This window comes from Columba livia, chromosome 15 (genome assembly GCF_036013475.1).
Source record: "Columba livia isolate bColLiv1 breed racing homer chromosome 15, bColLiv1.pat.W.v2, whole genome shotgun sequence".
Lineage (NCBI taxonomy): Eukaryota > Metazoa > Chordata > Aves > Columbiformes > Columbidae > Columba > Columba livia.
Genome location: NC_088616.1, coordinates 7,648,446 through 7,676,405, shown reverse-complemented (window position 1 = coordinate 7,676,405; position 27,960 = coordinate 7,648,446). Strand labels below are relative to the sequence as shown.

The window sequence follows — 27,960 nt, the reverse complement described above, 5'->3', positions numbered from 1 at the left end:
GAGACATGGCAGGCGGCGAGCTCCTGTGGAACAGAGAGAAAATCGAACCCTTATTCCCCATGTAAAAAGAGAAATAGGCAGTAGCAGGTGAAGAAGGAAGCTGTAATGCAGTAGGGAGCTTCTGTCTCCATTGGGTTTGGTACATTTGGTTTAACAATACAGCAAACCCAGCTTTAGGAAGGCAGGAAGGTTTTGGTACAAGGTGGGAGCAGCATGGAGTGAGAATACTTGTCTGGGAGGACAGTTATCAGACTGACAGATGCTGGCTTATTGGGTTTGTGAAACTACAATCTGTTTTGTTATCACGTATCTCAATTACAGGCAAGTCTCCTCCTTGATGGGGCTTGTTATAATAAATCCATGTGCCACTAATCATTTGTTTAACTAAGAGAACACATTGATATATTGTCTATAATTTTTAATTTTAACATTGTCAATGTGAATAAAAATTCACATTCACTTTTATTCTGTCTGGCAATAGAAAAGTGAAGCTGTTACACGAATAAATGTATGGCCTTCCCTGAGGTCAAACTGTGACTTAGTGATGGTGTTTGGAGTAAGACACTTGTTTTGTCAGAGAGCCAAAGAAAAAGAATTCTTTCAATGTTGAAAGCCTTAGTCATCTGCAGTGTAGTGAAACCTCTTGCCTGAAACAGGCCATAAACCAGTAGTTTGCAGCAGGACAGTTGTTCACGTGCAGATGAGGTGAAGATCAGGGTGAAGAATCCAAAGCCCGGTCCTAGGAATGTAGAAGCTGCCATGCCAGGTCAGACGGAAGGTCCATCTAAGCCTGGTCTTTGTCTCCAGCACTGGCTGAAAGACAGTGCCCGAGGAAGAGTGTAGAAACTTCCCTGAGGTTCCCTCCCGCTCTCAAACAGTTTCAACCCCCACCAGGATTTCCTGAGCTGGATGTGGTTTCCATGAATTTAGTCTAACCCTCAGTAAATGTTTCTTTTTTTCCTAAGAACCTGTCCAATCTCCCTGTGAACTAAAGTGGATATTTTTTCATCTGTGCTATCAAAAGTGGCAGATTTTGAAGTGATGTCGTGATTACATGTGGAGATCCATCTTTCCAGTGTCATTTGGATGGGAGTTCTGAAATGCGTTTTGGCACCATGAGCAAATTCAGGCTCTCTCCTGTTCCCAGCAGGATCACTGGCTGACTGGGCAGGCCATGGCAGACTGGCACACACTGTGCTTGCAACAGGGCAGGCAGTGGAAATGCTACTGAATGAGGCAGAAATGATCCATGCTTGCAAAACTGTGGATCTGTGCCTGTCTGTAGTAAATCACCCTCTATTCCACGCTGCCAGGATCTTTCAGCTCCCGCAAACCAATTATCCAAATGCTTTAGCTCTTATGTTTCCTTATGTTGGTGTTAAAGGGGTGTTCTTGTCCTGTTTGGACCACAGAGACTATTCCACTATTGAGACAGTAACAACTTCAACCCCATTTGGTCTTCGTTGTAAGAAGACAGCTTTATGAAACTCTGGATGTTTTTCAGCAAAGAATCGGTCCAAAATCAAACAGTGAGAGAGCAGCTCTCATGGAGCCTCTTACCTTTGCAGAATGGACCCAGAGGATCAATGTGGGAATGATGTGCCAGCAGCCAGGTTAGCGAGTGTACTTGCTACCAAAGGGATAAGATCTTTGCCTGTGAAAACCTGCACTGTTTAACATGGCAAGAATAAATAAGTCTCTGGATGTAGCAGATGAGAATAAAGGGGTTTTATTAAGAAAGCAAAGTGTACCTCATTGGAAGAAGTGGAACCAAATATGCAACAATCAAAGCGGAGGTGATTGAGACAGAGAGTGCAGTCCTGTGGCTCTGTGGACACGGGCTGGTTGCCAGCGCTGGCTGGAGCCAGGCCTGTGGGGATCCCCGTCCTGTACAGGTGCATCTCAGTGCACACAGAGCAGCACATATCCAAACCATGCTGATGATGTTTTTGTGGCAGATACTTGGTGTTTTGAGATGATGGTGATGTTTAGCCTCCCTCTCTCTGTTTTCTTTTTAAGCTTGAGCTTGTGATTGTTAAGTAGGAACTGGCCAGCAGACATGGGGAAAGGGCCAAAGGTACCCTGTGCACTGTGGGGGAGGTTGCAGAGGCTGAATTAGCCCTCACTTTTTCAGTCCTGTAGAGATTTGGGGCTTTGACATAGTAGCAAGGAATCTTCCCAGGATACCCTTCATAGTTGTGTTTCCAAATCCCTCCATACGGCATGCAAGCTGAAAAGCAGGAAAGTCCTGATCTCGGTGGAAATGGTCAGACTCTACTTGTGGAAATTCTCTCTCCAGCTCATGATCATGTTCAGACTTCTGCTACTGAATTTCTAGAATGTTTTCCTTCCCCCGATCTCCCCAGGTGTGTAGAAGCCACAGGTGTGTCATCAATATGCAGGGGAGTGAGTGGAGGGATTCAATTAGGAATGTGCAACAGCTGCCTGCTCCTTCTTGGTTGTTTTATTCACATTGAGTTCCTGTGGCTGTCACCTGCCTAAATTTTTAAAAAAGCATGTTAAATAACTACACTATTTCTTCCCTTCTCTCTGGTTCCTAAAGGAAATTATGTCTCTGAGTCCAAGACCAAGGAAAATATACAAGTGCATTTATCTGTACAAATACAATATAATAACAAATCTGCAGCTTTTGTGAAAATGCTGCATGTTACTCTGTCATGGTAATGAGTCTTGATAAGAAAAACATGCTGAAGCCCACTGCAGTTGTCCAGGCATCATTCAAGTGCTGCATGATCCCATCCCTCATCTCTCAGCTTCATCTGCAGGGACAGCTGCATCTCACTGGCACGCAGCTTGGTGCAGGATGCTTTCCCTCTTTACTGTTCCCAAGGCATTTCCCCCAGTCAGGCTGTTCAGAAACCCTTAAAAAACTGTGATCAAGGTTTTCCCATTGCTGCAGTCAGAGTATGTGGAGCTTGTGACATAGAAAAACAGAAGAAAATCTCTTGTTCCAAGTCAGGGCACACTGGATAACTACAGTGCCCCTAGTGGGGATTTGCCAAGGGCCTGTTGCACATGTGAACTTCAGCCAGACTCGAGAAACTGTCAGTGTCCTCCTGATGTCCAAGCAGGTCTGGCATGGCAAGGCCTGAGTCTCAAAAATACCAGGAATCTGCAGTTCACGTGCTCACTGTGGCTTGCAGGTGCCCTGCATTGCATGCATTCCAGGGCCAAAACGGATTCTGTGTCTGCACAGAAGAGAGAGTGACAGACCCGATGTGGAGTCAGATATGAGCAGCAGCCATGAGACAGGCTCTGCTGGGCACTCAGCTCTTCTTACCTTTCCGTTCCATGTGGGATTTGGAATTATTTTTGTAACCCCAGAGCTCCTTTGAAAATCCCTGCCTGATTTCTTGGCAGTTAACAAGAAGTATGGAGCTACAGAAACAAAAACCTCTTCGAAGCTGGCCAGGCTGCTCTCTTCCTGATGGTTCTTCATGAACCGTGGTGTTTGCAGGTACCTCATTGCATGTGTTTGCCTTGGTTCAGTCTGTGCAAGTGAGGAGGTGAGTGGGTATGGATTGCGCACGTACCGTGGTGGTGGCAGAGAGAGAGGGCTGAGGCATGAAGAACGGGCCTGGCGGGAAGGGATTTGGCTGTGCATTAGCAGGATTCAAGTTCTCCTGCTGTTTGATAACATATGAAGTCAAGGGGAAAAATTTTGCTTATGCACCTGCTCTCAGAGAACTCTACCAAATTGGTATTGCTCTCTGTGAACTTTTAAAAACAAATTCCTTCCTTGTGAACTTCACAAAGTTCAATTTTATCCTGACTGGGGCTTTGTAGGCATGGCATAGTGTGGGTCCTTCTGTGCTCCTGTGGTGAATATACTTTTCTAGTAAAGCAAATCAAGTTCTAATTGTAAACATTATAAAAGAATTTTGGAGAGTGAGATTGGTCTCTTCCTTCCCTCTTCAGGTCAAGCAGGAGGGAAGAAACAGTGAATACTAAGTGTCTGAGCTGCTGGGTCTCACTGCCAGTGCTGAGAGAAAACTCAGCTGGGGAGGGAGAAAGCTGATATAACCGCTCCTTTCATTTTCACAGATTTCTGTGTGTATTCCTGCCCCCCAGTTAAAAGTCCACAAAATCTTCATTTTCCTGATAGAGCAGCTGCTGGACAGTATTACCAGGACATGGTGGGCAACCAAGTGTCTTTGGGAACACCAAAAAGGGGCTGCTTTTTTGAATTCAAAGAAATTAATTTGTTTTAGCTTGAAACAGAGCTTCTCCCCACCATTGCGGCATCTGCTCCCAACAGAGCTGCCTTTGTGTGCTTTGTGTCAGCGAAGATATGTGTTCCTGGGGAGGGAGGGGGAGGTTCTGTACGTGGTCAGCCTGTGTTATGGCCATTGTGACACTGGCCCTCGTAGAGAAGGAGGGCAGGTTGTAGGTCTGAGACAGTGGGAGACAGGTTACTCGCTTCTTTCCTTTAATGGTGATTTAAGAAATAAGAAGTCTGCTCACCCTGGGCAGCAGCTATAGTGTGCTTAATTTATCATTGTACTGTGGCAATGACTAGAAAATGCTGCTGAGATCAGGGCCTTGTGCTAAGGGCTACACTCACACTTAAGAGCACAGTGCCCAAGGGTCATGCAGATCAGAAAGATAAGGATCAGCCAAGATATTTATCCCAATTTTCTGTGTGCAGAGGTAATGCAGAGGGAAGGGAGGTGTCCTACCTGAGCTCACACTGTGAATTTGCATTAAGAGCTGGAGACCAAATGCAGATCTCCAAACTGGGAGCAAAATGCTTCAGCTGCAAATCCACCTTTCCCTCATGGTAGGTTGTCCTAACCTCTCAGGTTAAGTGTCGCTTCTTGCTGTCAGGCACAGGGTTAACACATACCCACTGCTGGGTAAGAAGATGTAAATCACGCCAGTCCTGTGGATCCATTGTGGGCAGCTGCACGGTTAGTACAATGGCAGCTTCACACGCAGAGGAAAAATGGCAAATGCTCACAAGCTTAAAATTGTGGATGCACGTTCACTTCTGATCTTTGGTAGCTCGGTGGCTATAAACTGCAGCGATGCACGGAGATTAGATTTGAATCCAGAGGTGCAGTGAATTACAGTCTGTTCATTACTAACATTTTAGCTAATTATCGCTTTGTACAGCCTGTCCCAGCTGAATTCACATTCTCGATAAGTAACCGTAACAGGCTCTCACCCACTTGGAAGCTGCGTGAGGCTCTGTGGCCAGAGTGGTGCAGCACTAATGCGGCTGCAAGCTGAGCCCAGCTGAATTGAACCCAGGAAATTTCAAGTGATGAACACCCCTCTACCTGCCAGCCCTCCCTGTCCTGGGCAGGTGTCTCCTGTGTCCTGCCTTCCCCCAGTACACTCGGACATGCACCACAGCCCTCTGTCCCTCCTTGTGCTCCCACACGTGGAAACTTGGGGATTTACCATCTGAAAGTTAAAATAACACTCCTGTTTTTGTCATGGAAGTTCTTCTACCAATGTGGAATATTTGCTTTCTCTCCTGTTCAGTGTACAGCGCAGTGCACAAGCTGGAGCTCCAGGCCCACTGCGCCCTGGGCTGTCTCCTCTGAGCGTCCCAGGGCTGTGCTACGGGACCTGATCCTGCTGAGCCCAGTCGCTAGTTCAGAGAGGTGCTCCTGGCTTAAACGATGTAGGGATCAAAGTCTGGGCAGTACCTGATTGTTGTCTTCCTCCAAATGTGAGCAGATGAATGCCCATGAGATGTCCTCTCTGTTTGCATCCAGCAGTCTGCAGACCTTCTGTTAGCATTCACTAAGCTCTTCCCTCGGCATTTTTGAGCTGTCCAATTTCATCAGCTGTCCTTATGTGATATCTTGATTCTCTTTTATATTCAGGATCTCTCTCAGTTTTGTCTTACTAGAAAATTTTAGGAGCTCCCTGCTGCTTTCTTCTTTGAGGTGATAATTCCCTATCTAATACTTTATGCTGAGCCTTCTACATAGCAAAATTGCAGTTAAATTCTTGGAGCAATCTGTACGCTGGGCAAAAATGTGGGTTTGTGGTTGTTTAATGATGTCATTTGTAACAGTCTCTGAATTTACATGGTTTAGTCTAGCATATATTAGAGAAAATGTCTCTAAAGGTTGAAGAGAGATCAGCTGTCCAGAAATCTTCTTATAATTCCATCCCAGCTGCCTGTGTTATCAGCAACCAGATGGATAGAGGACACCACTTTTTATTTAAAGACGTAAGATCCTTTAAATTACCTGCCTTGACACAACAAGGGTTTTTTCATGACTTCTGGGTGAGTTAGTCAGCTTTTTGCTACAACTAACCCAGATCAGTCTGCAAAGGGGATGAAATTGACCCATTTTCTTTTGTGCTTTGGGAGGTACATAAGAGATTCAACAGGATATATTTTAAAGTAACTTTGTTTTCATGCTGAAAAAAAAATAAAATAGATTTTGTCTAGATTGGAAAAATCCTTATTTGGCATAGAGAAAACCAGCGATGACAGGAGATAAACAGATGGTGAAATGCGGTGGTCACAGTGGGACTGTTCACTAGGCGTCCGGTTGGTGCCGGTGACTCCAGGTGGCTGCAGGAAGCCGGGCTGAGTCACCGGTCAGGCCACACACGGAACTTCCCCTGTCGCAGCTCTGCTGTACCCATCCCAACACCTGACAGACACTCTTCCTAGCAAAGGAGACCATGCTGGCATCTTCTCCATTCCTTATGGCCTCTACATAACCAAAAGTAACAAAGGCGGGTGCAAGCATGTTCTCACTTTTCAGTGAACTCCCCACAACCCTGAGATCGCCACCTCCCTCCTCACTTACTCATCCAGCTCTCAACAAGGAATTTGTAAGGTTTGCCTTGGCATTGCATAGGATTCCTGTGAGACATCAGTCCCTGCTGGAATATCAGAAAGGATGTGAGCATAGTGAGCTCTCTGAAGGACAGAAGCCTTGTCCCACAGAAAGGATGGGCTTTTGTTCTCTGTGTACCAAAACAGAGGAAGGAATATGCCAATGCACAGAAGGGACCTCTTGAGATCATCGGGAGGTTTGAGCAGGTTGTCAAGGGCCGCGTCCAGTTGGGTTTTGAATACCTCCGTGGCTGGAGGCTCCACAGCTGCTCTTGGCAGCCTTGTTCCCATGTTTGACCACCCTCACAGTAAAAAAAAAACAAGTGGTTTCTTGTGTTCAGATGGAATGTCCTGTTTCTTAATGTGTCTGTTGCCTCTTGTTCTGTCAGAGCTGTCATACTGGCATGAGGTAGCTCTGGAAATACCATCCTTACTGGAATTACTGTCTGCCTAACCCTCTTCTACCTGCTGCTGAGCTCTGAGGCTTAAGGAGGGTAACCCAGTGTGTGTTGGGATCTTATCTTCTCACTGCCATTTGACTAGTCTTCTAAAACGTAAACTCTGAACTTTATCTTTCATTCTCCCTCAGTGTTAATCATGAGCCAGGCTGTATGGTGATTCTCTTTGCTCTTGCAGGAAGAGCCGGCACACGGGTCGTGGGAACAATGCAAGGTGGAGACACAGAGGAAGATGTAAGTAACCATCCCTTGTGCCTGTAGAACTTGCCTGGTAGTGCTTTAGAATGACAGCCCTCTCCTCAGATAGAGAAGCACCTTTCTACCTGCTGAGCCTTCATGCCCCAGACCTGCTTTTCCCCTCCTTTCCTCCAGCTGACTGATCTCTCATCTGCATAGACACGCATTTTCCTTCTTTTCTTTTGCTCTTGAAGTCTCTGTGCACTGCCCTGTGTCTTAGCCTCAGCCTGCAGAGCATAACCAGTGGCACATGGGCTGCACGAAAGCTGTTTTGTTCAGCTGTTGGGCAGATTGCTGGGAAGAGGGGATCAGTGCAGTGTAGCAGGAGCTAGATATGTGGATGTAAATCCCCTTCATTGCCCTAGAGATACATGCCTTGGAGCCCTCTCTATAGCCTGTACTAGCAGCATCCATCCTTCTGTCCTCCAGATGACAGGACAGGGATGAGAGAAGAACTGCGAGCTGTGCCCCTTGGGATCCCTGCCTTGCAGATAAAGCTGCCCCACGGCTGCGGGCTTCGCACCAGGTTATGATTGACCTGGTGAGTGGATAGTGGCTAAACAGGTGCACACTGACTGTGGTGCTCAGCCTTGGGCATATGCGGGCAATCTTTCTGTGCCTGTGGGTACTCCTAAGTGGTTACATGTGTACGAGGAAGCTGAAGCCAGCTGCTGTGATGGTGTGTGTGCATCCATACAGTAAGCTTCCCTCCCCATCCCACAAAGGTGCTGGCATCTAAGCTGCCACCCAGGAGCAGTGGGGCTGGCCTGTTCCCCGGTGGTGTTAGAATATTGTTTTGGAGAGTGCTAGTTGGCGCAGGCCCAAACTGTGCTAGAAAACTACAACTGTGAATTTGTGTTTGACCTTGTGCCGTCTATTAATTTCCTAGTGTAGATGTGGCCTTTTTGTCCCTCTGTCCAGCAGCCACCCCACCCAGCGCTGCCTGTCTAGATGAGGAGGCCACACTAGAGTTCAGACATCTTCTCTGTGCCCAGACAGAAGCCCCGTGCTGCCAGGGGATTATCCGTCTCTCAGTACTGCCCTGCCTTTTGCTGCCTTCGTAGGATAGAAATTTAAGCCTCTCTGAAACAAAGAATTTGCTTTTCAGAAATCCCTTCACAAAAGCCCATTACAGACACCAGACCCTGGGGGAGAGCAAAGCGCTGGCTTGGATCAGAGGCAGAGGTTAATGGAGCAAGCGTGACTCCAGGAGGTTTAAAAAGGGAGGGGAGCAGATAGAGGAATCCACTTCTATGGGACACAGGGATAGTAGGAAACTCCTGATGTTTGCCACCACGTACAAAAGCCATTTGCCATGGCTCTGACACTGCTTGGTGAGCCGTGAGACTCTGGGCAGACTATTTCTCCTGCAGGCAGCGCCAGAAGAGAGAAGAACCCACTGCTGTTAGTGTCCATTGCAGAGACCTGGAGGCACGACAGTGATACGGGAGTTAAGTCTCTTGCTGGAGAGGGATGAGCTGCCCTTCTTTTTGCCCATCCTCACCTTTTCTCTGGAAAGGAACTTGCAGGCCATCGTCAGCTTTTTTGCTTCAGCCCAACTGGATGTGGTTAAGGCTGTTTGTTACCTTCTGGGGAATGATTCATGCCATTGGCATTCAGGAACATTTCTGGGTAGGGTCAGGAGTGCCAGTGCTGTAGGTGAAGATGCTGTGACCTTAGTCATCGTGCTGCCTGATCATCCTTGACCATGTTCTTGCCAGCTTTAGTCACTCTTTGCAATTTCTCCTTCCTTTGGACTTTCCTGTTCACAGCTTTCTCCCATGTCTCCTGTTGGCACAGCCCCAGCACATCCAGGTGTGGAAAGCCAGGGCCTTCAGCCTCTGATTGTCCTCAGCTGCAGCCACTTTGGTTGTCTCGCAGATCTGCCCTCTAAATACAGCATCTCAGGAGGTGCCAGGGCTGAGAGGCTTGTGTAGGATCCTTGCAGGCACCTATGTGTCTGAGATCAGGGTAGGAAACTAGTGAGGCTGGTTTGAACCCCTCGAAGAATTAATGGGGTTATGGAGTGGAGAAGAGGGCAGGCTTCAGCCTGCCCGAGAGCCAGCAGCAACGTGCCCAGCCTCTGTCACTTGCTGGTGTGCCACTTGGCACAGGAGCTGTACCTGGCTTTGCTGCCTACTCCCCTGCTCCCATTCTGGTTACTTTCTGTTTTCTTTTATGCTATTGTACTTTTTTTTTTTCCTGCTCTGCCTCCCCTGTTCTTTCCACTCTGGTTCTCCAAGGGGAGATCTGCCCCAGCACAGCCAAGCAAGCGCAACATCGTCACCAAGGCACAGGTGGGTTTCTTTCCTGCAGTTAATTCTCTTCCACTATGCATTGATTCTTTGATCTCACAATAGGTATCACTTTAAAGTTAAACACCCTGCCAGGTTTTTAATACCACAAATTCAGCAGAAGTCAGGGAGTTTGTGTTTGTCAGGCCTGTGAAGTGAGGAAAGAGGTTTGCAATGCATTGAATGGAGCAGCCACTGTCTGGCAAAGCAGGGAGCTGCTGGGGAAAGCCACATGGGCCATTACCTCCCAGAGGCAGCTGAGCTCTGGCTTTTCTTTATTTTGGAAGGCCAGCAGCACAGCAGCCTGAGCTGTGACAAAACCCTCTTGCAGAACCTGCTGCTCCACAGAGCAAGTCCAAATCCAGATCCATACCAGCCCAGATAAACAGTCTTCCCCAACGCCCCTGGGTGTGCGATTGTACAGGGTGCAGGGGAGGAAGAGAGTGAACATCAGCCAGGGGTGCTGGTCTTTACTGTTGAGCTGGCAAAGATGCTTTGCCATCCTAGAACTGACCTGGTCACGAATTCTGTTCACTTTCCTGCAGGAGGAGTCGGGGGATAGTGAGATTGACCTGGATGAAGATGAAGAGGAGGATGATATGGAAGATGACAGCATGGAGATCTCCCCAAGCAAATCCAGTCACCGAGCAAGAAAGCCAGAGCCGCTAGAGGAAAGTGATAATGACTTCTGACCCTGTAGTAGCAGGACCAAGAGGCATCTGGAAATACAAGCTTTGGAGAGCATGCAGGCCAGGAGCTGATATCCTGCCATGTGAAAAGTGCTTGTCAGTATGAATTCAAAAGTAGATAAATAATGTTCATTAAACTTGAAAATTAAACCTGGATTGCCAGTCTTGCGACTCCCAAAGCATGAGCAGATTATCCGTAATGAGAATCGCAGTAATGTGAAGTGCGGTTATTTCCATAATTGCATTAGAACTGGCCCTCGTGCATTGCCATGCCAAAAGTTGCACTCCGGTGAGAATTGTGTGCTTGATTTCCCTGCATTTTATTATGTCCAAACAGATTTTTTGGGCTTAATAAAACTGGATGAAAAACTGTTCTGGGAATACACTTAAACAGATTTTAATTCTGGCTTAAATCTGTTTATCCTAAACATATCCTTTACTTAATCAAGGTCTTGCCTTCAGAAGTCTCAGCAGCAGTAGCCGTAAGGGAGTGGGAAACTGGTGAAGGGGTCCTCAAACACCACCCGCAGTGCAGCATCTCTGAGTATTTCAGCTGTGTCAGTGGGAATTGTTTTCACACTTTGGTGTTCTGAGAGCAGTCATGCAAGACAGCGCTGTAACTAAACCCGTAAGAAATGAGCCCTTTAATTATACTGGTACTTCTGGGGTGGACCAAGGTTCAGGCATTCAAGTGGGCCAAAAGTCAGGCTTTTGTTCAGCAAGTTACACTTTCACTGATGGCATCAGTCTATTCAGGGGAACGCAAAAGCTGCACTTTGTCTAGTGTGCTGCCTCTTTCCTTTTAGCTCTGCTCTAGCGTCACAATTTGTCTTCACAGGAACAGAAATCAGTGCTTGATTAGAAGAGTTCATTTTGGTGTGTGTTCATCAGAGCAGATGAGCCCAAGGTCACACAGATTGTCACGGATGACAACAGCAGGAGACGCAAGAACTCCAACCTAAACTTGAGAGGCAGGACTTGGTGATAAGGCAGTCCTGCTGTGGCACCAGGATGCGTGCAGAGCTATTCCTGTTACATTCACCCTCCCACTCCTCCTCCTGTTATCCTGAGGGCTCTTTATTTCCCAAGGGCTTTCTAGATGCTTCCACTCCTGTGCTGTGGGACGTCTGTCTCTTCCCAGAGACTTTGACAGAGAACAGCCCTACCAAATGCTTCCGTTGGGCTCAGCCAGCACCAACCCATTGCCAAGGGCACGGCAAACAGCACAGGTCACGCTGCTCTGCAGTGCCCTGGTCCAGAGCAGGGCTCACGTCTGAGCAAGGAAACTGCAAACCTCATGTCTGTCTCTGGGATTTCCAGGGGATCCCACAGGGCCCAGCTGTGCGCAGCCAGGTGAGAAGGGGCTGCTGTGAATCCTGCCCGTGTTTCACCTGCTTCTCCCAGGATTCTTGCCAGAACTAGAGAGAGACAAGCAGGTGTGGGGAGCGGAGCCCTGCCTGGGGTGCTGCAGCGTTGGCCCACAGTGACACGGGCTGGGATGAGAGCAGAGCTGCGGGGTGGTTGGGATGCACCCATCCAGGGCGGGGTCTGAGCACAGTGCTGTCACCCCGCAGAGATCACAGGAGGGGTCACTGCTGCTGGTGTGGCAGATAAGTCACCCACAAAAACACGAAGGGCTGGTATGCGAGTTCTGGCCCCTCCTCCCTCCTTTTTGCATTTCTCCCATTCCTTGAAGCTCCCCCAGGGCCTGGATGAACAGGGATGTGGTCACACATCCCTCAGCTTTCAATAGTAGTGAGTCTCGACCTCCTGCACTGCTGATCTGGAGGCCCCAGGTCCTCCTGGGGAGCTCAGGAGCTCTCCTTGCCCCAGCTCTTTCCCCCAGGATGGGTGTGTGGAGGGCTGAGCAGCTCCCTGCAGAGTCACCTTAGCCGAAGGGACCCACCAGGCTGTCTCCCCGCTGCAGCCAGGCACCCTCACACGTCCACGACACAGTCGGGCGAGTTTGTTCGGATGGCGTCAGAGATCATCTTGGCTCCCGACTGGCCGATGCGGTTCCCCTGCAGGCTGGGAGCAAAGGGAAGAGGAGCTGAGGCTTGGACGTGAGGCAGAGCAGGATCTTTGGTGGGTATAAGAGATGCTTCCCAGCTTCGCACCAGCATCATCTGCACCCTCCCCATGCCATCCAGGACCTCTTGCAGGGACCCCGATCACAGGGGACTCTGGGTTTGAGAGCCCTGAGGCAGCTAGGTGAGAAGCTTAAGAAAGGCCCTGGGGAGCAGGAGAGGCTGAGCCAGCCCATCACCATGATGTTTTGGAGAGTATTTGGCTTTTGGGGTGGTTCTTTGCCCCAGCGGCATCCCCAGAGAGGAGCTGTGGGGTCTGGAGCTGTGCAGGGATGGTGGCTTCACACTGGGAGGAGCACAGGGTGCCCTTATCCCCAGCCCCACTGGGGAGGTCCCTGTAGGGCAGCCAGGAATGGGCAGTGCCAGTGGCAAGGAAGGTCCCTTGACGGCTCCTGTGGTCACCCTACCTTACCATCCAGCTCAGCAGCCACTTACTTCACATAGGTGAGGCCATGGTTGCCCTTCAGAGCGGTGGCGATGCAGATGGCTCCGTCCATGCCCAGGGAGTTTTCCTGCAGGCTGCGGAAGGTGGGAGGGTCAGAAAGCACTGGCCTAGGAGATGTGGCCACCAGGAGGGAACACATGGCATGGGCACTGGTGAAAGCCACCAGCTATGGGTTTTGCCCCACTGAGAACTGCTGACCTGGCCATCCCCTCACTGCTCCTTCCAGGAAGGTCTGGAAAGGCTCTTCTTGGCTCCCACCCCAGGGAGCGGGTACTTACTTGAGCCGGCGGAGGCTGCGGTTCACCTTCAGTGCATTGGCCATTGCCTTGGCCCCCACCACGCCAATGGAGTTGCCCCGCAAGCTGCAGAGGAAGGCAGGTGGTGAAGAAGGACAGCCTGGGATGGCCCAGTGGTGGCCGTGAGCAAGAGGAGGAGGTGGGAGAGGTGGCCCCACACCAGCAAGTCAAAAGATAGGCAAGCCAAGTGTGGTAGGACACGACATAGAAGTGGTGCTGAGCTAAGGACCAGGGTCTCAGATACCCCTGGGGAGCAGTGTCACAGCCATGGGGACTTGGTGGCCCCACCAAGCACTTACTCCAGGATCTGTAGGCTCTTGTTGACCATCAAGGCTTCTGCCAGGGCTTGGGCACCAGTTGCACCAACTGAAGCAACCTGCAGGCTGCAAGAAGGATCCTTCAGCACATGTCATGAGGTGGCCATGGTGCACTAATTAGACAAGCTAATTAGGCAGGCTGCAATGCCAGGGCCATGCGGCAGCCTGGATACTCACTGGAGATCTGACAGGGTTGTGTTGACCTTCAGCGCGGTGGAGAGGGCAGCCATCCCCTCGTCACCGATGGCGTTCTCCTGCAAGCTGAGACATGCAAGTGCTGTGTGTGCCCACGGTCCGGGCACCCAGGGCAGGGGGACAGGCAGCGAGCACAGAGCACAGTGTGCTGGGCTTCCCCAAATGGCTTGGGCGTCCCCAGAGCACCATGTGCCTCCAGCATCCCCAGCCAGGGACATGTGATGGGGACACAGGATGGACAGGAGCGCATGGAGGAGGCAGCAGGCAAAGCTGCCTCTCCTGGAGCAGTGTGAGGGCAGAGTCCTGGAACACATCCCAATAGGAAGACGCTGCCCAGGACCTGCCCACCCTTGTTCCCACTTACTCGAGGGTGGCCAGGCTGCTGTTGGATTGTAGTGCTTGTGCCAGGGCTGTGGCAGCCTTTGCCTGGATGAAGTTCCACTGCAAGCTGCAAACAGGAAAGAACAGGAGGTGATGTCCAGTGCTGTGAAGATGCCCTGATTCCTGCGGGATCGGTGTCCCTGCCCCACATCCATGCAAGGGGCTTCAAAACCATCCAGGTCCAAGGGGAAACTCACTGGAGGGACGTGAGCGCCTGGTTCTCTTTCATCGCTAAAGCGATGGCCTTGCCGCCTTCGTCATACAGCAGGTTCGCCGCTAAGCTAGAGGTAGGGGACAGAGCACACAAGTCACGCACACAGAGTTTGGGACAACTCCAGCGACACCGCAGCAGTGTGGGTGCCCTCCTGGGGCCCATGGGACTTACTCCAGCTTCCTGAGGGTGCTGTTGGTGCGCAGGGCACGGGCAATGGCAGGGCCCCCCTCCTTGCTGATGGAGTTCTCCCGCAGGCTGGGGAAAGACACAGGGCTGGAGAGGGCATCAGCTGCACCCCCACGGCCCCCAGTCTGAGGCTGAGAACATTTATTGCAACAGGCAGTCTGTCTGACTTGCATCCCCAGCAGCATCTGCATCTCCGTTCCCTGGGCACCATACAGCTGTCAGCATCAATGCCACCAGTGCTTTGTCCCAGCCTCCCATCCCTGCTGCCATCCTTGCATTGCCAGACACGGCTGAAGCGATTATGTCCCAAGGGGACAATGGAGAGAAGATGCTCACAGCCAGAGGAGGGACAAAAGCTGCTTTCAGCATCCCAGAGCACTTGTGGAAACAACAGGGCACAATTAAGTTCTTACATCCTGTGTCCTGGCAGCAGCTTTTGGCCAAGATGGCTGGAGGGACTGTCACTTACTTGAGGCTGATGAGTCCCTTGTTGGCGCAGAGACCCAGTGTCAGTGCCGTGACCCCAGTGCTGCTGATGGAGTTGCTCTGGAGACTGAGACAAACAGGGAAGATGTGAGGATGGGCCAGTCTTTGCACTGGGGCGTTATGTTTGAGGTGAAAAGTGCCCATTTGCCCATTTCACTGAGAAACAGGCATCTCTCAGCCACAGGAGCTGAAGGGAGCCAACACTAAAGGACCAAATTTGGGAGCAGCCAAGCCAGGATCAGCATCTCCTGCTCACCACAGCAGCACCGGCCCCATCGAGTGGAGGTGACAGGGTTTGCCGGCACTTTGGGGCAGCGATGTCCCTGGCAGGTGCAGAGGAGGGACTCACTCGAGGCTTTGCAGACTGTGGTTCACCTTCAGAGCTTCGGCCAAGGCCACCGAGCCGTTGTCTCCTACTGAGTTGCTGGAGAGTCTAAGACACAAGAAGAAGAACTGGCATTACTGAGATCTGCTGACCTAGCTGAAGACACTCCTGCTCATTGCAGGGGGTTGGACTAGATGAGCTTTGAAGGTCCCTTCCAACCCAAACCAGTCTGTGATTCTATGATCTCCCTCAGGCTCTTTCTGCTCCGGCAATGAGCATGAGCTTGCTGCAGTCTCATTCCAACCTACAAACACCTCTGCTCTTCTATGTTGGTTTCGAGCTGAAGTAGCTTTTAACGTATCCACAAGGCCTGGAGACCTGCTGCTTGCCTCTGCTGGAGGGAAGGCTTGGCATCTCCATTCTTTATGTGGCTCCCTGCATCCCTGGAGGTGTGGAGAGCATCTCCACGGGGTTGCTCCGAGAGCAGTGCTGAGGTTCTCGCCCCCTCCACCCACACCAACCCCCAGAGCAAAGCTGGCAGAGCCCGTCCCGCCTGCTCATGGCCCAGCCCCTGCCCATCACTCCTGCCCATAGATCCCAGGTGCTGGTGTCACTGTCCCTCCGCCTCATGCTGCTCTTACGTCAGCTCCTTCAGGCTGCAGTTCTGCTTCAGCGCCTCAGCGATTTTCCTGGCACCGTGGGCTCCGATGGCGTTCTTCTGCAGGCTGCAAAGGTGAGGAAGGCACCTGTGAATACCAGGTGCCACATCCCTGTCGGTGGCACCTCGAACTGCTGGGTGGCTGGGAGGGGGGGCAGCAGGTCCTGGTCACTTACTGCAGGGTCGTCAGCCTGTGGTTGGTCAACAGGGCCTCAGCCAGGAAGGTGGCACCATCCTCCTTGATGACGTTGTGCTGCAGGCTGCAAGGAGAGAGGAATAGAGCTGTGCATGGCAGCCACCACAATACGACAAGGCGCCATGCAGGGTGGTGGTCACCTGCCCTGGCATTTGATTGTCCCCATCTCTGGTGTGAGAAGGGCGTCCAGACCCTGAGCATCCTTGTCTGGGTGGCCTCCCTCCCTCTTCTCCCATCGGAGATGCCTGCTCCTGTGCACCAGCACCCTGTGAGCTCCTGCCTGGGGGATGGACATGGACATGGACCTGGACCTGGACCTGGACCTGGACCTGGACCTGGACCTGGACCTGGACCTCAACCTCAACTTCAACATCAACCTCAACCTCAATCTCAACATCAACCCACAGAAGCTGAGAGACAGGAGGGTCCCAGCATCTCTGGCCCAGAGCTGCCCTGGTCACCAGGTGTCTGCCAGTTGCACTCACACATCCTGCCCAGCACAACCAAACCAGGTTGTGCCCAGGGTGTCCCCACCTGGTGGCCCTTGAGGTGGGGAAAACCTCAATGGGACAGGAGAGGGCTGGAGGGGGCTTGTCCTGGGGATCTGCTTCCAGAGGTGCTGCAGAAGTCGGGACTTACTTCAGGGAGAGCAGGACTTGATTCTTTTTCAGTGCGTCAGCCAGTGCTTTTGCTCCAGTGGGGCCGATGGAGTTGCTCCGCAGGCTGGGGTGAGTGAGATGGGCAGAAAAGCCAAGGTTAGCAAAGCATAACCTTGATCTGGCCCCGCTGCTGCACGGGAATGGTTCCCGGGGGGCAACATGTGCGTGGCAGGAGCTGGTGAAAGGGGGACACTTACTCCAGCACCGTCAGGCTCCTGTTCACCATCAATGACCTGGCCAGCGCTTTGGCTCCTTTATTGCTGATCTGATTTTCTGCCAAGCTGCCCAGAAAAAAAAAAGAAAAATCGTGTGTTTTTCAGGGGGAGAAAGAGTTTTTCACGTAGGCTGTATTCGGGATGGGTGAACAGAGGAAAGCCAAGGGGAGTGTTTGGTTTGAGGTACAACCACACAAAGTGGCGGATGCTCCAAGATCTGCTCTCCTGGGCTGGACACCAGGCAGGGGACTGCAAGGACAGTGTGCAAGGGGAGTTTCTAGATTTAAAATTCATTTGTGTTGTGAAACGGGAGCTTAGATGGCCGCATGGGGGATTCCATGCGCAGCCACAAAGGGCAGGGAGGTGGGGAAAGTGGGGACCCATCTGTCTGGGCTGAGGCATCTGCCTGTGCGTGGGGCAGGGACCTGTCCCCTCTATATGTCAGATGCTCCATGTGGAGCCTTGAGTGTCCAACAAACAGCCATGACCTTGGGAAGCACTCTGTCAGGATAATCCATGGATTTCTACACAAAGTTTCAGGAATAGTGAGGAGGCAACAGTCCCAGGAAGGCTGGACAAGACAGCCTGCCCAGCCACTGTGGGGACACAGGGGGTAAGGTCACCGTGCCTGGGTGCAGGAGATCGTGTGGGACTGTCCTCGTCACTAAGCACCCTGGGGAGCCAGTGGGACAGACGTTCCCAGAGGACCCTCACCCTGGATTTGAGGTGCCCCCAGCTCCACTCCGCACCCCCAGGAACAGCCCGTCTGCCCTGGGCCAGGTCCTACCTGAGCTTCTGGATCTGGCAGTCCTTCACGCTCAGCATGCTGCCCAGCAGCTCCATCACGTTGTCCTTGAACTGATTATTGTCCAGCCTGGAGTAGATACAAGGGCAAAAGCAAGCATTTGGATAACAAAGTGGAGAAAGAATCACCCTCCCAGGACATCTGCCCATCACAGGTGGAAAAACTCCAGCACAGACACAGAGCTGACCCAGTGCCATCCCCAGGGCAGCTCTCTGCTGATGGACAAGGATGGTGGATCCATGTCTCCAATTGACACCTGGGATTTTGAGTCACAGCCCGGCGTCCCTGCTTGCTTCTCCCAGTGCAATCCAACCAGGGCTCACCTGAGGTTCTGGCAGAAGAGGAGCTGGGGGAGCAGGCTCTTACAGACATTGTAGGTGAGGCAGCTGGAGAGGTTCGTCTCCTCCACACAGACATCAGAGACCTGCAGGAGATAAGCCAGGGCAGAGCAGTTCACAGGGGTGAGCATCCCAGCAAGGCTCTCATTCTTCATTGCTTCTTCCACAGCCTTAGCGATCTCCATGTGCTGAATTTCATACAGGCAGTGCATGGTGTTCACTGTCCGCAAGGAGATGACATAGTTGGTGTTCAGGCAGCCCTGGAGGAAGCTGATCGCTTGGTTCCTGAAGCTGTTGTGCTCGTCCTTCACCAACAGCCACCCAGAGAGCAGCTTGTTCACCTGCGGGGAGAGGAGCCCAGAGAGAAAACGCACAAAGACGTCCAGTTGCCTGTCCTCTGCCTGCAGTGACCTCTGAACAGCGCTCTTGAAGTGGTTGAGGAACCCCAACTTGGGCCAGGACATCCCGCTCTCAGTGAAGAGGTCAAATATTGCCCGCTTGGCAGCCGTGTAATAATAAATAGCCGCTAGAAACTCCTGTATGGTTAAGTGGGAGAAGCAGTAGGCTGTGAAGGACGGCGTCTCTTCTTTGAGCAGGAGGCGACTGCACAAGCTGCTCTGCAGCAAGACAAGGTCAATGCCGTACGCCTTCATGTCCTGCTCGTAAAACACGTATTTCTTTTTGAGCAGCCCATAGAAGGCCAGTCTGCCCAGGCTGCCCACTATCTTCTTGCTGTTGTTCACAGCCTGCTCAATCCTGAGCGTTTCTCTTGGCTTTTCTGGCCAGTCGCTGCTCAGAGCCATTTTAAAATAATAGGAGTAGATTTCTGATAGGGTCCTGGGGACAACGGTTGTTTCTTGGGATTGATTGGTGCTATTTTTTAGGTAATAACCGATTGAAGAGCCATAAATCCAGCAAAAGCCAGGAACAGTGCACAGGATGTGTGATGACCTGTTAGCCCTGATGTGATGCAGGACTTGGCTGGACAGGTCTCTGTTGTCAAGGAACATCTGGTCCAAGAAATCCTTCATCTCTGCTGCTCGAAAACCTCGTATTTCTGTCATCCGGTCAACAAGCCCACCAGGGATTTGGCTGGCTGCTGTTGGCCGTGATGTGACCCAGACAGAAGCCTCCTGCAGCAGGTTGCCACGTATAATGTTGGTGATCAGGTTGTCCACTTGGATCTCTTTTTTGGGGTCGGTGCATACTACCGTGTTGGAAAAATCCAAAGGCGTTTTGAACTCATCCAAGCCGTCAAGGATCAGGAGGGTCCTGGCAGCTCCTGCCGAGATGCAGTTTGGCTCAGCGATGTGAGGGAATGCCAGGCAGATAAGCCTCTCAGCAGAGAGCTTTTCATAGGTGTTGAGCTCCCGGAAGGTGAGCGGCAGCACAAAGATGATGTCCCTGTTGATCTCCCCTTTTGCCCAGGTGTAGACAAACAGCTTCACAAGTGTGCTTTTGCCAATCCCGGCCACTCCGATGGTGACAGAGATCCGAGGTGGGATGCTGAGCTTGGAGAGAGGCAGGAAGAGCTTCTCCAGAGAGATGCTCTTAGATACACTTCGTAAGCCTTTGGTAGCTTCAATCTGCAGGATGTCATGCTCCTTCTGCTGGATATCAGTCAAGCCTTCCACCAGCAGCAGGTTTGTGAGTCGCTGGAGGGGACCTGTGTCCAAGCCATTCCCATAGTAGCTCTGGAGGCTCTCCAGGTGCTTCTGCACCACACGTTCTGCACAGAGAGAAATAAAAGCAGAGGTGAGGAGGAAGATGGTAACTATAAATACAAATGAGAGATGCTGCCTCACTTTCCTGCCCATGAACAGAGGGCAGGAAAGTGTGTGCCAGGGCCCAAAGGGCACGAAGGCTTAAATGGCCCTGATCAGCCTCACCCTTCAGTTCAAGAGCCCATTTAAGCTCAGCCCTGGGCCTTCAGCCCCTGCCTAAGCTTTGTTGTAGGAACACTTATCTACAGCACCATCATGCCTCTGACTGCTATGGACCCTGTTCATCTGGACCTTGATCTCAGACCTCATTGCTCTGCACTTGCATAGTAATCACTGGACTCTGAACCTGGTTGCCCTCACTGGGCCTGATCCTGACCTCCAGACTGACCTCCTGGCTTGACCTCAACCTTGCCTCATTGCTATAGATTCATGTGATGAGTTGGACTCTTGGCTGAACCTGGTGACCATCTCTAGACCTGTCCAACTCACCTGGCTCAAGTACCATGACCCTGGTACAGCATATTAAACCCTCCAGCAAAGGCTGAACAAGCAGGGGATGGTGCTGTGTGAGATTCAGAGCAGACATGAGCCAAGGTTGGAGCCTTCCAAGCAGGAAGGAAAAGAGGGAAACCTCTCCTGGCAAGAGGGTTGCATGGAGAGCCTGAACTTGGGGAAGCTACTGACAGATGGGGTCAGGGATGCCCATCTGTCCTCCTGCTGTCCCCCTGTTCCCAGCCCAGCTGCTGGGAGTGACTGGTGTGATCTGGACATTGAAGACATTAAAGACTCCTCAGGATGCCCAGAGAGTTCTGCTAAGGGCAGTGAGGGGATTGGAGGAAGGTCCTTCAAACCTGTCAGAGAGCCCTTGTCACTCCCTGGCTGTGTCCTTCCCCAGTGGAGACCCTGAAATGGCACCATCACTTCCTTCCATGGGAGCTGCCAACACTGTCCAGCTCTGTGCACACCTTGGGGTGCTCCAGCAAGCATCCACAGCCAGGACATGTGTGCAGACACCCCTCCTTGGGTCCAGTAGACTGCCTACCATAGACAGTGATGTGAAGGTAGAGCTGGGAATTGGTGGTCTTGATGAATGTCTGCAGGGACTGGGAGGCACAGCTGCCCTTGCCAGCCAGGACATCTACCACCACCCTCACCTGCTCGGGCAGGGAGCTCGCCTCCTGCGCCCGGCTGGCCTCCTCCGCTGTGAGGAAGTCCAGCCTCCACAGGTAGCAGATGATCTTCTCCAGGAACCGTGGCGAGATGGACCTCACTAGCTGCTTGCGGTAGCGGTTGATCCAAGCCTCTGTGGGAGAGGAGAGCAGGAGAGTTGGGTCTGGAACAAGCACTGGGCACACTGTTCAGGCATGATGGGGAAAGGCAGCAGTGGAGCACCCCGTCTGATTTTGAAGGTAGCAGGGGTCACTAAATCCCTTCAGAGTGACCTGCTCAAGTCCTCCTTGAGATTATGCCACCCCAAAGCTGTGGCAGGCTGTTTTGTTACGAGCTGCTTGGTCAAGGCAGAAGCTATTGAAATTGGAGTCAAAGAAACTAAAGAACACAATCATGAAAATGACATTTCCTCCTGGAAACCAAGCCCATGCAGAGACAAAAGTCTAAGTAAAATAATTTCTCTTTGGAGACAGCCCTTCCCCGTGTGCCAGCACAGCGGTCCCCAGGCCCCTGGACTAGGAGCTGCCGTCAACCCTCACGCCTTGTTAGCCAATGTTGGTCCAGTTTTGAATCTGAAACTCCACCAACATGATGGATCTTCAGCTGCCCAACCACCACTCACCTTCCATCAGAGGCCTCCCGTGACATGGGTGATCCCTGGGTGAGGAGCACTGTGTTGGCAGCAGCACAGCTGTCCCATGGACCACCCTGTGTCCCCACAGATGCTCACAGCACCAGCTGAGTTTCCCCAGCCTTTATCCACGTTCCTGGTAGAAGAAGAGGAAAAACATCAGGAGCAACATGGGAGGAAGCCCACCTTGAGCTAACATGGTGCTGTGGTTGAGCCAAGGGTCCATTCCTCAGCTTTTGGCTGAGACCAGAGTCCCTGGCGCTGTGGACCTGGCAGTGGAAGAGCCAGGACCACCACGCTGCAGCACCTTTGCCCAGACCTCACGTGCTACAAACGCAGTGCCTTCACCACCACCGATGCTGGAGCCTTTCTCAGGTAGAGTGATTGCATTAATTGCCCTGACAATGCCCCTGTGCCACCAATGGGCCATGCGCTGAGCACCTGAGTGCCACCACTGTCACTGGAGGGACAGCAGGACTGTGCTTGTGCATTTTCCTTCTCTGTGTTGTGGAGGAAGTTGTGTGGCAGCAGGCAGAGCAGTGAAGAGCTGTTTCAGTTTCGAACCCCACCACCACCATGCAGAGGCTCTGTCAGGGCTTGCTGAGCATGGCCAACACCACATCCTGTTGCAGAGCTCCACTTTCCGCGACAATGGTGAATCATTGCCTGGGGAAGGAGCACCTACCTGCTCTCTCCCCCCAGCTGCTGCCAAACCATGCGGAGGGTTTGGTGTTATATTTTTAAGAAGTGTGACCGCTCACTGAGTCCAATTGTTTTGTGAGCTGAGGTGGAGAGGGAAATGCCACGGTCCCTCCATGCTCCCCCCAGCAGTGACGGTGACCCCACAGCAAAGCACTTTTCTCCATACAGGGAGCAGCAGGGCTGCGGCAGCAGCTTGCCTTGCTCTTCACCCCCCTGGCAGTGGCTTGGTGAATTAAGATACAATAAATTAAAGGAGCTCAGTGAGCAATTCACAGTGAAATTTTCACCCTTTGATGTCTTCTTGTTGCTAACTGGCCTGGAAAGTTCAATTAAGCCTTTGCACACAGCAGTCCCTATATTTCTCATCTTTGCTGTGCAACCATGAACACAGCCAAAATGCACAGGGGTTGTGCTGCTTGCAGCGTTGTTTCCCACAGCTCTTCCTCTGCAACACGGCTGCTGAGAAAAAGCCCTTTGCTGTGACAAACCTGATCTAACACCAGAGATTATTTGGTGGTGTCCTCCAATTCTACTTCAAAATGTGCTCCCGCTGCTGGAAACCAGCAGCCGTGGGTCAGCTGGTTCAAAGGCATCTGACTGGGAGAATAAAGCAGAAGACACAAAGCAGCAGAAGGAACAATGCAGCAGCTGTAATTTTTCCAGGAGAAAAGTTTCAGGTGCAGCTCTAGGACCACCCGGTGACGCTGGAGGCTGCAACCTAGAAGGGTGAAGAGCATTATCTGCTCTTACATGAGCTGTCTAAAGGGTAGAGGCCACTCAAAGCCAATCTCTATAACCCCTACAGAGATCCAAAGTGTTCCCAGGATGCGACCAAGCCCACCCCAAGGCTCCTGGGACAAGTCCCACCACACCTGTTAGCAGAGGGTCATGCCCTGGGAGCCACAGACACTGTGCTAGAAGGTCCTTGACCGTGAGCACAAACACCCTCTGCAAATAGCCACTGCGATTTTCATCACCATGCATCCTGCTCCAGATCCAAATTGCCTGATATCAACCTTGGAAAACACGGACCTTGACACAGGTGTTTCTGCTCATCTCTGGCTCTAATTACATATACGCACTTTCGCTGCTAGAAATCCAACAGGGACCAAAGGAAGCTTGCTAGGGGATCTGAGATGGACAGTCCCAGGATGGCCACAGCACGAAGATGGCTGGAGATAACAGATATTTACCACCTCTCTGCACAACCTGGCCTCTCAGATCTTCCTCCTGCTAGGAGGAGGCTTTGGTTTTCATATCGCAGCTGATGCCATCCAGACAGATCCATCGCCCTGTGCTTTGGGAATCTGCTGAGACTCAGGACCATCCCACACCAGGAGGCATTGCAGCCACCGCCAGCAGCACCAGGACAGTGTTGGGCTGCACAGCTCAGCAGGCGGAAATCTGTGGTCGCTGCCTCATGGGGGCTTGTAGGCGGATTCAGCAGCCACGCTGGTGGATGCTGGTTGGCACCTTGAGCAGGGCTCTCCTCGAGCAGAGCCTCGGGGACCTGACCTGCTGCGGTGTGCTGGGACAGGGCTGAAGGGTCTGGATGGGAACCCAAGCGCTGGGCAAGAGCTCCTACATGGCTGCAGGGACACATGTATGGAAAACATCAGAAAATGGGTTGACCTGCAATGTTTAGGTACGTTTAAAGCTTCTTATAGGAACTACTTATCGCATAGTTAACCAGGCACCTGAAGGAGCAGCAAAATGCTGGCTCCAGCACAGCTCCTTGCCCCAAAACCACAGGAACCCACAGCCCGGCCATTTTCTTCTCCCCGTCCCATCACCGCAGGGTTTGCAACGCAGCCGGTTCCTCAAAGGTGTCCAGTTTGGGGTGCTGTGTCTCAGTGCAGCTTGAAGCCCCGCAGCACAGCACCCATCACCACTGCCCTCCCTCCCCCAGACACGGGAACGGAGTGAAACCAGCCCCGCCAGACCTTCCCACCACAACCTGGCGCTGGGCTTCCTCCAGCAGATCTCAGGCTCCTTTACCAACACACCCTTGGAGCTTTCAATTACCCACCCTGAACCGACCCCGTTTCAGAGGTCAGTGAGCTGCACACAAACGTTTGCCAAGCCAACCCCTCCAGACATCCCCCACCAACTGATGTGCTGAGCAGACCCTGAAGCCAGGACACAGGCTGCCACCTTTTGGCAGAACTGAAAAGATTTCACGTTGTTAATTTATGTTAATTAAGCAAAGTGATGAAGTATCTTCTGCATGATAACGATTATGAAACTTGCAGATTTGCAGGTACCTCAGTTATCTAAGCTCACATATGATTTTTGGATGCAGTGGTTTGGTTTGGTTTTTTTAGTCTGGATTTAATGCTAACAAAATTTATTGTAATTACAGAGTGACTCCCTAGGCCAAGCCTAACTCCTACCAGACATTTTTTCCCAAGACCTCAACCAGAATAAGGGGGCCCAGGCTCAGCAGGAGTTAAATAGCAAGTAGTGGAGGCAAGGAGCCATGAAGGACCCCCAGCAGTCCCAACAGCCAATCTCACCAGGAAAAATCAATCTATGGGAAATTCCAAACAGCTAAAAATGAAGCTGATTTCAGAGAGATGGTCTCTTGCATGGTACTGCTACACCTTACAAGCTGTGCAATGAAGAACAATGCATTTACTGAGCTGATCATGGCCCCACGACACTTTACGACGAATATGCACCCAGCTGACTGAAAAGCAGATCCTGTCCCTGCAACTTCTCCCCTTTTCACCAAAGGGATCTCAGGACATCAGCATGAAAACTGGGAATGCACTGCTGCCAGCATGCCCGTCACCAACGCCAGCCCCATCCACTGCCCTCAGAGGGGATGCAGAGCTCCAGGATGCTGAACATTACCCACCCCAGCACCCTGTCGGGGTTTGATGCTTGGTGTCCGCCCCAGTTTCCTGAGGTTGCAGAGCACCGCTCTGCAGCCGCAGCTCTGGACTACGAAAGATCACTGCGAGTTCTCCAGAAATAAGCTTTCATGCAACATGGACATCCTCTGTGCCGAGCTCTGCCCAGCCTGCCCCGAATGTCTGGCCTCAGGTAACCCTTCCACGCAGCACCCACACCCCAGGCACTGGTGGCATCTCAGTGGGTGACAGCACCCAGGTGGTGCTCCAGCTGGTCCCATACCTGTAGAATACATAGTACTCCTAATGACCTTAGAGTGCTTAATTAAGGATTAAGTGTAATGCGTCGGTGCAGTCCAGTGTACCTCAGGCTCCCTGCACAAGCCAGTGTCTGGGCACATGGCCACATGTCCCTTGATATGCTCCCTCCCCTGCTCCTCTGGGTCCTACACAGTGCTGGGGGATCCCCTGCAGTGAAAAGGGCTGAAGAAGGTACCAACTGCAGCCTTGAAGACTCTGATGTTCCCTCCGGGAAAGCATCCTGAGGCATTTCTTGAAGGAGGATGCAGGGGTCCAGCTCTGGGTTTCAAGGTCCATCCATCTTGGACTGCTGACCAACCCAGGACTTTGCCTCACTCTTTGGTGCCATTTCACACTGTGCCATGGGCAAGTATGACACAAATCCCATCCTTTTCTATTTGCGGTACATATTGGGGAATTTTTTTATGGTTTTGAAGTGGAATGAATTCGGCAAATGACATTAACGTGGAGGCAAAAGCTGCTGCTGCACAAGGTGGAGAAGCTCTGCGCAGGCAGGACAGCCTGGCTGTGGCCACCTTCATGTCGGGGCAGGCAGTAGCAGGGAAGGGGATGGAATTTGTGACAAGTGCTCGGTTTCCCATGAGGTCCCACACACATCTCCAGTACCCAGGGCTCAGGGCCCTGCACCACCACGCCTGCTCCTGCCAGCACCGGTGCCATCCACGCCAGCCTGCTCTGCCGGGTGCTGCTGGCACTCGGTCACATCTTGCCCGTCCCAGGGACCTCTGCCCAGCAGCTCCTGGCCCTTGACCCAGCAACTCCTTTTCACGTGGCTGTTACAGCAAGAGGTCTGCAGCAGCTCACCCCCGTGCGAGAGGCCTGAGCAACAGCCCCCGTTCTCCCCGTGCCCCTCCAAAGTAAAAGCAGACCCCCCAAAACCTTACCTTGGCCTCGTGCCGCCCTCACCAGGTCTGCATGGTAGCAGGAGAGAAGAGAGGGCATCTCCATTGTAGCAGGAGGCTGCAGCCCGTCCGTGCCCCGGCTCAGCCCTTTATCCCTGGAGCTTTGCTTCCTCCTCGCCTGGATGCTCAGGTTCAAGGTAGAAAATTGAAGCCCATCCAGCTGACGGCCCCTGCCCCTGGGGGACCTGCAGAGGTGATGGGATCCAATGGCTGATGATTCGGGCAGCACCTGGGGAAGGGGGGTCTGGATTCCCCAGACACCCAACACCACCGTTTCCAGCCTAGTGGCTTTTTCTGTCTTTCAGTTTGCTCCTCACCCCTTCCTGCACTGCGGGTTCGCTTGATCTTCCTTCCTGTCAGCATAGGGCTGCCGCCTATGCAAATTGGTGCAAGTTATCTACTGAAAAACAGCAGCACACGGTAACCGCCTGTAGTCCATATGACACCCCGACAGCAGTGACATGGGGTCTGTCCCAGCAGGATGCATGATCCACAGCTAGCTCCCCAGCCATGGCTGCTTTCTCCTGGGAGAACCACAAAGCCAGGCTGACCCAGGTCCTAATTACACCTAATTACCCTTGAAGCAAAAGCACGAGCTTACCCCAGACTGGAAGAGCTGAGGGGTTTTGCTATGTAGCCCCCTCACTAGCCAGAAACACTGGGGAGAACCCATGGAAGAGGCTGGTGCTACAGCATCTCTGCCCTTTGCTGGGCCATGCATGGAAACATTTCCACAAGTAAATTCAGGTTGTATCTTGAAGGAGCAGAATTAGGAAGCAAGAATAAACTCTCCTTCCTCCAAAGCCATTTTTCTGTCAGTTCCGAATGTTTTCTCCAATTATGAGTGTCTCTCTAAAGAAGTGGATCGCGTGGCACCAGGGAACGTTGCATCTGCACCCGAGGAGCCAGAGCCACCGGTAGCAGTGGGACCATCAGGTTCTCCCTTCCCCAGCTCTGCTCAGACAAGGGAGGTTGATCATTATTTTGCATTTTGGTTCTATAAAATCCTTAATTTGTAAATTCTCTAACAGGTTTTACTGGCATTTAGGCAAATCCATTCTGAGATGCTGGGCAGAGAAGTCCCCAGAAGGCAGGTGGGCAGGCTGGAACAGCAACACTGAGACCCAAGACAAACAGTTTGGCTTTCCACGAGTCCCAGGGCAGAGCGGCAGTGCTCAGGGAAGGGGGGGAAGTGTAGCTCATGAAAATAACAGGATAATTCCATGCCAACGTGGAGTTTGCTGCCATACTGATCTATGCCAAATGGCTCATTTTTTGAGTCTAAAGCTCCTGCTGCTGGGGTGGTTTGGGAGAGGTCAGAGTGAGCAGAGCTCAGTGACGA

At 51.9% G+C, this 27,960-nt stretch overlaps 2 protein-coding genes across 8 annotated transcripts in view; one reads left to right on the top strand and one right to left on the bottom strand.

The window, feature by feature from the left end:
* The window catches only part of CLUAP1 (clusterin associated protein 1), a 55,746-nt gene extending 45,080 nt beyond the window's left edge, over nt 1-10,666 (top strand). For 4 of the 6 annotated variants that reach the window (XM_005505628.4, XM_065030886.1, XM_065030885.1 and 1 more), the window contains exons 11-12: nt 7,469-7,524; nt 10,367-10,666. In XM_005505628.4, coding sequence (XP_005505685.2) covers nt 7,469-7,524; nt 10,367-10,513 — 203 coding nt within the window. In that variant the 3' untranslated portion in view covers nt 10,514-10,666. Of the gene's footprint in view, nt 1-7,468; nt 7,525-9,770; nt 9,825-10,366 lie in introns of all 6 variants that reach the window. The other 2 variants (XM_021291869.2, XM_065030883.1) reach the window with 1 other exon arrangement.
* Nucleotides 10,667-11,138: 472 nt separating this feature from the next.
* Nucleotides 11,139-26,983, bottom strand: NLRC3 (NLR family CARD domain containing 3). 2 transcript variants are annotated; one of them, XM_021291865.2, is made up of 19 exons: nt 26,601-26,983; nt 21,830-21,974; nt 21,192-21,340; nt 18,299-20,042; nt 17,958-18,044; nt 17,153-17,236; nt 16,936-17,019; nt 16,277-16,360; nt 16,084-16,167; nt 15,467-15,550; nt 15,101-15,184; nt 14,617-14,700; nt 14,429-14,512; nt 14,215-14,298; nt 13,833-13,916; nt 13,638-13,721; nt 13,321-13,404; nt 13,033-13,116; nt 11,139-12,538 (listed from the first exon to the last, which is right to left on the bottom strand). In XM_021291865.2, exons 2-19 carry the CDS (start codon nt 21,853-21,855, stop codon nt 12,448-12,450), a joined length of 3,189 nt encoding a protein of 1,062 aa, XP_021147540.2. In that variant the 5' UTR covers nt 21,856-21,974; nt 26,601-26,983; the 3' UTR covers nt 11,139-12,447. The 2 variants fall into 2 exon arrangements, with proteins under 2 accessions (XP_021147540.2, XP_064886954.1); XM_065030882.1 differs by lacking the exon at nt 26,601-26,983 and having other exon boundaries at nt 18,299-20,054; nt 21,098-21,340; nt 21,830-21,970.
* Between the last annotated feature and the right edge of the window lie 977 nt (nt 26,984-27,960).